The following is a 10813-nucleotide window of genomic DNA, read 5'->3' as shown; positions in this document are numbered from 1 at the left end:
AGTGGAACCTCGGTTTTCGAACGCCTCTCAGTTCGAACAAATCGGTGTTCGACCCAAATTTTCGAGAAATTCTTGCTTCGCTGTTCGGTCAAATAATCAGAGTTCGAACGCCGGTACGCTAGGGTGCGATGCTGAGCGGTGTACGAGTGTAGATCGTGTAGGTGGCCCCCACCCCTCAAGACCAACTGTTATCACGTGCGCACTTGCCTCTTTTTGTTTTCGCTTTTAATATCGGTGAACGGAGTGTTTTAGCCCCGAATTATGCCTCCGAAGAAGGTCGGTGCAAGCAGGACAGGTGAAAAAAGATAAGTTGTTCGTACAACTATTGACTTTAAGAAAGACATAATAGCTAAATATGAAAGAGGTGTGCGAGTTTCCGATCTTGCTAGGGAATACAGCATGCGCCTTCTGCTGACCACCACAAAGGTAAGAAATCCTATTCATAATTCTTTTCTTTATCTTTTTTTTTTTTTTTTACACGTTCGTGTTAGCGTAATCTTTCGTACGGAAGATTACGACAACGCGAACGTACGATTAGCCTGGGTTAGCTTCATGTTTACGTTAAACATTCATGGAAAACATTCAGGGTGTTGGAACGGATTAAATCGATTTACATTATTTTTAATGGGAAAAATGATTTCGGTGATTGAACAAAACGGTTCTCGAACAGGGTTCTGGAATGGATTATGGTCGAGAAACGAGGTTCCACTGTATTTATTTATTAAGAATGCAACACTAGCTCTTACTTTAATTTTAATTCTCTTTGTCTTCTTTTTGTTTCCTTTTCTCTCTCTCTCTATCTCTCACTTTCTCTTCTCTTTTTTTCTCTCTCTTTTAGTCTCTTTCTGTTTTGCCATTCTCTTTCTTTTTCTCTCTTTTTGTTTTTCTCTGTCACACTTTCTTTCTTTCTTTCTTCTGACTTTTCCTTTTTCTCTCGTCTCGCTTCTGTCTTTTCCTCTCTTTCTCTCATTTTCTCATCTGTCTTCTCTTCTTCTGTTTTTCACTCTCTGTCTCTTTTTTCACTTTATTTCTTTCTCTATTTCTTTCACTCTTGCTTGATTTCCTTCTTTCTCTGTTTTTCTCTCTGTTTTTCTTTTCTCTGTTTTTCTCTCTCTCACGCTTCCTTTCTTGCTTGATTTTCATCTTTCTGTGTTTCTTTCTCTCTTTCTTTTTCTCTTTTCCTCTCTTTTTCCTTAATCTACTAGACCGGGCCCCATAAGAGTGTTTACTCCACCATGCGGCCCCCAAGCTAAAATAAGTTTCACACCCCCCAGTGATAAAGTTTAGTTGAGATCCATCAAATTCAAGCAGTCCAGTGAAGCCGGGATCCATAATTGTTTTTCCCAAAGTAGTTGTCCTTGTGTTTATTTCCAGATATGGCGACGATATTTCCCACTGACCTTGAATGCATCACGATAACATTTAAACCTTTAGGTTAGGTAGCGATAAACATGTGCCCAGAAAGGAAAAGATAATGAAAAATATCAGCACGGAATGCGAAAACAACATGAAAACGACAACAAAATCAAATATTGATGAGCGAGATATGAATCTCTCACCCGGATTTTATCGCTTCGCCTCAATCTGTACAAGCTGATTTTTTTTCTTATCAAATCAGTTTACTGGCACAATTGCCTCCCCGCTTTTTTTTCCTTATCACATTCATGCAAAAAAGCGAAAGCAGAAAAGCAGCTGGACGTGACGCTGCCAATGACCGGCCATACAAACTCTCAGGAGGGAGCGAATGATTTTCAAAAGCAGGGGAAAAAAAATGAAAAAAAGAGAGTTTTGCATGCTATGCAGGGGGGTGATGACGTCATCAAGGCTGCAAAACATATATGATGATCCATGCAGGGCAGCACGGTGGCGCAGTGGTTAGCGCTTGTGCACAGTTCATGTTATGGGAACCTGTCGTGGGTTCAAATCCAGCTCCAGACTTCCTGTGCGGAGTTTGTATGTTCTCCCCGTGCTTGCGTGGGTTTCCTCCGGGCACTCCGGTTTCCTCCCACGTTCCAAAAACATGCATTGGCCGGTCCAAATTGTCCCTAGCGAATGAGTTGTCTGTCCCTGTGTGCCCTGCGATTGGCTGGTAACCAGTTCAGGGTGTCCCCTGCCCACTGCCCGGAGATGGCTGGGATGGGCTCCAGCCCCCCCGCGACCCTAATGAGGATAAGCGGTGTAGCTGATGAGATGAGAGATGCAGTGGTTAGTACAATTCGCCTAACGTGCGAAAAGTCCCTGTGCATACCTGTCAAGCTGTACGTTTTTGCCACACAAAGTACGTTTATTATGAATTTTAAGACGTGTAAGACGTACAAGGAAATCTGTACGGAAAAACAGAAATTTATCAATGATGGGTACCATCCGGTAAACACCGACTATCACCAAACGGCAAATCAATCAAGTCTAACGAGTTCGCCGCGGTAGCCTCTATCTCGGTATCGTTTTTTTTCCGTTGCAGACGAAGCGAGCTGTTCGATGCTACTGTGCGCATGCGTCTGCCGCCTGGGGATTTCCCATCATGCATCATTCCGATCACACGTGAACAAAGCGAAAGCAGAGCCGTAGGCCTAAATTACAACATAGTTTTGAATTTTCTTTGGATACAATCATCAAGTTGCAATGGCCGAACCTGTCATGATTACTAACTCAGATCACCTGGAGCAATCATGTGGCGCCGGGGTGGGCGCCTTCTGATTGGCTGGCACTTCTCTCTTAAGCGTGCTGCGCCCAGAGAGCAGTGTCAGAGTGTACATTTTGTAACTCTGTGCGTTTTTCTTGATATCCCGTTCATTTAAGAACTCTGCTTACCCGTTTCTGCCTGCCTTCCGACCTGTTTCCGTCCCACGCTTTGACCTCCTCTCCAGCCCCGGTAAACACGACCTGCCTGACTTCCGCGCTACGATTCCGGACTCGTTCCGAAGTTATCTCCCCGGCGCCGCTGCTGACGTCTGACGGCCATCACGTCTCCAGCGAGCCCTGAACGCTTCCTTAATAAAAGTACAACGAATGCCCTGGGGTCCACTGGTCTGTTCTGGTTCCCTGATAGAACCTGAATTAACACGCCGTAAGTCATTCTGATCTGGAAACAACAGGCGGGGTTGATTGAGTAAATTTGAAATACATGTGGTCTTAAAAAACATCGGATTTCATGCGGTAGTTGTGTAGTGAAAGGAAGTCCGTCTCTTTTTAGACAACCGGCCTTTTCGGCTCAACTCATTAAAGAGAGCCGGCTCTCAAACGGCTCACTTGCTTTGCCGCATTATATTACGAATTATTATGTTGTATAAAGAAGTTCAGAAAAAAAGGTCAAGGGATCCACCCACCCAACATTATCAATAAGAAAACTTTATGCACCGATCTATTTAATAATTTCAAATGTTTAGCGGGGATCCCTACAAAAATTTAAATAGAAATATTCACAGATCAACAAAAAAAATTGTAAAATACAAAACAATGTTAGCTGTTAACACACTCAGATTTGACCAATTTAGACAACGATTCTTAGAAAAACACGCCAAAAACATCAAAATAAGCAAAATATTATTCTCTTATGATTGAAAGATTCAATATACTCTGATTTGGAGGGATCAATATTATCAAAATGAGTCCGAATTTGGCTCATTTTTCTGCTTTTTCTAAATACTGTTGGGGTCGATACGGGACAGGACGGGACAGACAGGATTGATATCAAAACAGGATATAGAAATTAAACAGGACAGACTAGACGGGAACGAAACTGGAAACCGATATTAAACAACGGGACGGACAGGATTGATATAACAACAGGGTAGCAAAATTAAAAAGGACAAACTAGACGGGAACGAAACTGGAAACCGATATTAAACAACGGGACGGACAGGATTGATATAACAACAGGGTAGAGAAAATAAAAAGGACAAACTAGACTGGAAGGAAACTGGCAACCGATTTTAGACAAAAGGATAGACAGGATTGATATCAAAACACGATATTGAAATTAACAGGACAAACGAGACGGGAACGAAACGGAAAACCAATATCAAACAACGGGACAGACAGGATTGATATCAAAACACGATATCGAAATTAACAGGACAAACGAGACGGGAACGAAACTGGAAACCAATATTAAACAACGGGACAGACAGGATTGATATCAAAACACGATATCGAAATTAACAGGACAAACGAGACAGGAACGAAACTGGAAACCAATATTAAACAGGACAAAATAAACAGGAACCATACCGGACAGGAACTACCAACAGGAAACGGGATCGAGTCAAAACCCACGTCTTGCGGGGCAGAGGTTCATTGACGGACCGACTAAGGAAGAGTGAGAGCACCGAACTTAAATAGACAGAAAGCCAATCTGCGGATGAGCCGCAGCTGGCGCAACGCGGGCGGGGCCAATTGGGCGCCATGGCAACCGTGACAGCATCTATATTATCGGGTTAGTTTTTAGATTTTTTTGTTTCTTTATTAATATTTTAATGGTTTATTTATACTTTTTATTTGGAGCAATAAAGGTGAAATGTTGTATTTTCCATTACAAAATACAAAATAATCTTACGCCATATTTTTTTTTCAAACGTGTTTATTTATGTAGTTGAACATGTTATATTGTACATGTGTTTCGTTATATCATATATACTGTTCATTAACATTTTGTTGTGAGATCCTGAGTTGCTCGACATGAATGAGGTTTATTATAAAAAAAACTTCAAAAATGAAGTCGCTTGGACGTTCACTGTAGAAGGAAAAAATACATGCAATAATACATTTTCTTATTCAAATTACCTTATTTTCCGCACTATAGGGCGCACCGGGTTATAGGGCGCACCCCCCAAAAATAGTTTTTGGTCCTATATTTTCCATACATAAGGCGCACCGGATTATAAGGCGCTAGAATGGGAACGTGGACAAAACAGTCGGATAGTTCAGTCCAACTGATTACCCCCTTAACATTCCCAAAGCTTGCAAGAAGCAAATACGTGTCGTAGACACGTGCGGATGCGGTGTCCGTACGATATCACTCAAATGCATCGTTCCAAATATCATTCGGAAGGTTAAAGTCTTGGGATTCAAGAAATGCCAACCATTCCTTAGTTTCTATTTTCTTTTTCGCTCGCAACTTTACTGTGCATATGACAATAAACACTTGGAATTGAGTTTAATTCACTCAACTCGTCACAGCAACATCAAGATCGTTCTAAAACAAGATACCGGGAAAATATAAAGCCGCATAGCTCACCTAAGTTCTCACGTTCAATAATGATTCGCAATCATGGTCTTCTTACAACCGTGAGTGAAGTAAATCCAGGAGAGTAAATTATTTGCAAATACAGACTAATAAAACATGTTTCTTTATGGTGTACTTTAGCAAGCTTGCTAAGCTTGCTACGCCATTGCTAAACTCGGCCAATTGCAGGGTTTGTTTTGGCCATCTAGCCAATCTGAGGCTCCGAATAACTTCAGCCAATAGCGATCGATTTAGCGGATGATTGACACATCTTTTTCGGCCAATTGCAGGGTTTTTTTTGGCCCTCTAGCCAATCCGAGGCTCCGAATAACTTCAGCCAATAGCGATCAAATTAACGGATGATTGACACATCTTTTTCGGCCAATTGCAGGGTTTGTTTTGGCCCTCTAGCCAATCCGAGGCTCTGAATAACTTCAGCCAATAGTGATCGATTCAACGGATGATTGATACATCTTTTTCGGCCAATTGCAGGGTTTGTTTCGGCCCTCTAGCCTATCCGAGGCTCCAAATAACTTTAGCCAATAGTGATCGATTCAAAGGATGATTGACACATTGGTTAGCCAATGAAACGCCGGTATATAAATCCCAGCATACACCGCGGACTACTCCACGTTCGGGGGAAAATCGAGTCGGCGGCTGTTGCGTAAGTTGCGAGACTTTGTGATTTAATGTTGATCCATAAATAAGACCTCTGTATTATAAGGCGCATGGTCAGCTTTTGAAAAAAATTTAAGACTTTTAGGTGCGCCTTATAGTGCGGAAATTACGGTATACATGTATTTTCTGCATTAAATTATTGTTGGTAATGTACTGATTAAAGGGATAACCACAAAGCTGTCTTTTTTCATTTTCTCCTTTTATACTTCCTTTTCTTCTTAACTTCTTTATACAACATCATAATTCATAATATAATGCATCAAAGCAAGTGAACCGTTTGAGAGCCGGCTCTCTATAATGAGTTGAGCCGAAAATAGAGACGGACTTCCTTTCACTACATAACTACCGCATGAAATCCGAGGCAGCAGATGCTTGCGCATATTAGCATCAAACCGCTCGCTTCGTTTACAACGAAAAAAAACGATACCGAGATAGAGGCTACCGCGGCGAACTCGTTTGACTTGATTGATTTGCCGTTTGGTGATAGTCGGTGCATACCTGATGGTACCCATCATTGACAAATTTGCGTTTTTTCCTACAGATTTTCTCGTACATCGTACACGTTTTAAAATGCATAATAAACGTACTTTGTACGGCAAAAACCTACAGGGTGACAGGTATGCCATTTCATTGGTTAGTTTGTGCTAAACGTCACTCAGGGGAGGAGGGGGGTAAATCAGAGGGGTTCTGAAAAGCAGATGAGCGCTGCGTAAAGACGCACGGATGATATCAACCATGCACGGGTTTGTTTAAATTTGGTTCTGCGGGGAGGAAGGTCCACGTCAAAGTAAAATGTCCGGCGATTGGATGGAAGAAGGTCCGTTTTTTAACGCCACCTCCAACCGCTCCTGCCGCGCGCACCTCCACGCGTCCGAGTTTGGCACCGAACCGGATGGCGCTGCGGCCGCCGTGCGCATCGCCATCTCCGCGGTGTACTCTCTGGTGTGCGCGCTGGGTCTGGTGGGCAACCTCCTCGTGCTTTACCTGATGAAAACACGCCAGGCGTGGAAAAAGTCCTCCGTGAATCTCTTCGTCACCGGCTTGGCTCTGACGGATTTCCAATTCGTGCTGACGTTACCTTTCTGGGCTGTGGAAAACGCGCTGGATTTCACCTGGTTGTTCGGACGCGCCATGTGCAAAATGGTGTCCTTCGTGACGGCGATGAACATGTACGCGAGTGTTTTTTTCCTCACGGCGATGAGCGTGGCGCGCTACAGTTCCTTAGCGTCCGCGTTGCGCCAGAAGCGCAGCGTGGGTGGCGCGGGGGCACGCGGGCGGCGGTTTTTTCGCTGTGGCGCGGCGGGATGCGTGGCCGCTTCCATTTGGGTGTCGGCCGCTTGCGCCGCGCTCCCCCACGCGGTTTTCTCCACCACCGTGCGCGTATCCGGCGAGGAGGATCTCTGCTTGGTCAAGTTCCCGGAGAGTGAAGGAGCCAGTGCGCAAATGTGGCTGGGACTCTACCAATCGCAGAAGGTCCTGCTGGGATTCGTGGGACCCTTGACGATCATCACCGCGTGTTATTTATTACTCGTGCGCTTCGTGAATGCGCGCTCCGGTGGCGCAAAACGGCGCGCCAAGGTGACCAAATCCGTCACCATTGTGGTGCTCTCCTTCTTCCTCTGCTGGTTGCCCAACCAAGCGCTGACGGCGTGGGGGATTCTCATCAAACTCAACGTGGTGCACTTCACCTACGAGTACTACACCACGCAGGTTTACGTTTTCCCCGTGTCCGTGTGCTTGGCGCACTCCAACAGTTGCCTGAATCCGGTGCTCTACTGCCTGATGCGCCGAGAGTTCCGCAGGGCGCTCAAGAAGCTCTTCAGGCGGATGGCGGAACCGGCCATTAACACCGTCATCAGGCCCATCACCGGGAGCACCAGGCCGGAGGAGGCGGACGAGGGGCGCGGACGGCGCGCCCTGGTGGAGATCCCGGAGGAGGGCCCGCGCGTGGTTTTTTACCCACCGGGAGCGGTCATGTAAGGGGTGGTCGAAGATAGGACTGCCGCAAAATGCAAGATCAGGATTTTGTTTTTAAAGTGAATCCCCATCTGCTAAAACTACAATCTTAGGGACTGATATACCTCCTACCACTAGAGGTCCCCAACCCGGGTTTGAACTGGGCACGGGTGTTGCCAAATATCACCAGTGTTGGGCATGTTCAAGTCCAGGGGTGTCAAACTCATTTTAACTCGGGGGCCACACGATAGAACAAACATTCTGTCGGGGGCCGGACTAGTAGATTAAAGAGAAAGAAAAAGAGAGTTAAAGAAAAGAGAAAGAGGGAGGGAAAAGGAGAGAGGGCAGGACAAATAAAGAAAAAGAGAGAGAGGGAGAGAGCGTGAGAAACAAAGGATAAAAAGGTCGTGAGAGAGGGGGAAAAGAAAGGGAGCGGAAGAAAGAAATCCAAAGAGAAATAGAAAGACAGAAGGAGAGAAAAGAGAAAAGAAAGCGCGAAGGGTAGGAAGAGTGAAAGAGAAAAGAGGAAAAAGGAAAAAAGGAGGTTAGAGCAAAAGAGGTTAAAAGACAGAGAGAGAAAGAGACAAAGAGCAACAAAGGAAGAGAAAAAGAGAAACAGAGAGAGTGAAAGAGACAAAGACAGAGTGGGATAAAAGGAGGTGGAAAAGAAAGAGAGAGAAAGAGAGAGAGAGAGAGAGAGAGAGAAATAAATACAATTACCGTGTCTTTGTGAGAGGCACCTGGCTTTGGCAACATCAAGTTGACATATGTCAACCTGCAGCTTGTTTTTCTCTTGCGCTTCTCTGAGTGTCGCGAACCGGATTCAATCCCTTAGCGGGCCTGATCTGGCCCGCGGGCCGCCTCTTTGACACTTGTGTTCTAGTCCCTTCTTCTAAAAAGTTAGTAACTTAATTCCTCTATAGCGAAAGTAACTAGTTACAAACTATTTCCCTTACTTTAAAAATAAGAAAAAAGAAGAAATTGAAATAATCTGAGCAGTATTTGTGTCAGTTGAATACAGAAGAGATAATTGTCTTATAGAACATTGTAATGTTTTTAGCTTTCTACTACACACACAAAAACATACTGAAAACAAACGTCAAAACGCACAAAATCGGATGTAAACACACAAAACCAACATATGTAAAATGTATGTAAGGATATAAAACGTACCTATATGCACCCAAAAGCGTATAAATACATAAAACAAACATGATTCCACACCAAAACGTACGCAAACGCATGCACAAAAATGTACGTAAATACATACAATATTGTACGTAAACACAAGCACGAAAACTTACATAAAAATAAACAAAAACATACATAAAACACATAAAACAAACATAAATAAACACAAAAGCGTACGTAAAAACACACAAAAAAGTACATAACCACTCAAAATGTACGTTTTTGTGTGTAATAACGTACACGGAAACGCACACACTAAAACAAAGGTAAAAATACATAAAAATGTATGTAAAAACACATAAAACAAACAGAAATACTCACAAAAACATACGTAAATGCACAAACAAAACCGTACGTAAAAATACACAAAAATGTACGTAAAATCATAAAACGTACGTAAATACAGACAAAAACGTACATAAACACGTAAAACGTACTTAAATACACACAAAAACGCACGTGAACGCATGCACCAAAATAGTTAGTCAAAACACAGAAAAAACGTACGTAAACGAAAACGTACACGAATACACAAAAATGTACAGATTACGCTTGCACAGAAACAAACGCCAAAGCACACAAAAACCTGCGTGAAGACATCTACCTAAATGCACACAAAAACGCACGTAAACACCAACAAACTCATGTAAACTCACAAAACATACACGAAAATGGACGCAAAAACACACAAAAATGTACATAACCAAATAAAATGTAAATAAATATAAACAAAAAGGTACAGAAACGCAAGCACAAAAGCTTACATCATAATACATAAAAACATACATAAACACATAAAAAAAACATAAACACACACAAAAACATACAGAAACGCATGCACGAAAATGTACGAAAAAAATACACAAAAATTTAAGTAAACACATAAGTTGTGCGTAAAAACACACAAAACGAATGTTAACACGCACGAAAATGTATGTAAACACACACAAAAACGTACATAACAATGCTCAAAAACGCACGGCAACCCGCACAAAAATACATGTAAACACGCACAAAAACCTACATAAAACCATACAAAAACATACATAAACACGCACAGAAACGCACGTAAACACCAACAAAACATACAAAAATACACGCAAAAATGAACAGAAACGCACACATGAAAATGAACGTAAAAACAACCAAAAATGTATACGACCATATATAATGTAAATAAGTAAGTAAAGTAAGTAAATAAGTAAATACACACAAACTTATTGTAAAAATACACAAAACAAATATAAACACAAAAAACAAACATAAATAAACACAAAAACGTATGTAAATGCATTCACGAAAATGTACATTAAAACACAAAAAAAATGTACATAAAGACGTAAAACATACGGAAATACACACAAAAACGCACGTGAACACACATACAAAGAAGTACGCCAAAACACACAAAAACGTACGTAAACACCTAAAACATACACAAATACACAAAAAACGTACATAAACACATGCATGAAAAAGTACGTAAAAAGACACAAAAACGTACATAAACACATAAAACATACGTATATACACACAAAAACGCACGTGAACACACACACTAAGAAGTACGCTAAAACACACAAAAACATACGTAACCACCTAAAACATAAAACATAAAACACAAATGTACGTTAAAACACACAAAAATGTACGTAAATACACACCAAAACATACAGAAACACACGCATGAAAAAGTACGTAAAAATACACAAAAATGTACATAAACACATAAACATACGTATATACACACAAAAACGCACGTGA

The 10813-nt window shown here is 42.1% G+C and overlaps 1 protein-coding gene across 1 annotated transcript; it reads left to right on the top strand.

Annotated features, from left to right (window-relative positions):
• The first annotated feature begins 6602 nt into the window (after nt 1-6602).
• rxfp3 (relaxin family peptide receptor 3) lies at nt 6603-7957 on the top strand. The gene has a single exon (XM_088356125.1). The coding sequence runs from the start codon at nt 6695-6697 to the stop codon at nt 7880-7882; it is 1188 nt and encodes a 395-aa protein (XP_088212251.1). The 5' UTR covers nt 6603-6694; the 3' UTR covers nt 7883-7957.
• Nucleotides 7958-10813: the final 2856 nt, after the last annotated feature.

This window comes from Urocampus carinirostris, chromosome 16, assembly GCF_059441175.1.
Source record: "Urocampus carinirostris isolate Australia breed hairy pipefish chromosome 16, RoL_Ucar_1.0, whole genome shotgun sequence".
Lineage (NCBI taxonomy): Eukaryota > Metazoa > Chordata > Actinopteri > Syngnathiformes > Syngnathidae > Urocampus > Urocampus carinirostris.
The sequence above is the reverse complement of the archived record's forward strand: the minus strand, read 5'-3'. Positions and strand labels throughout refer to the sequence as shown.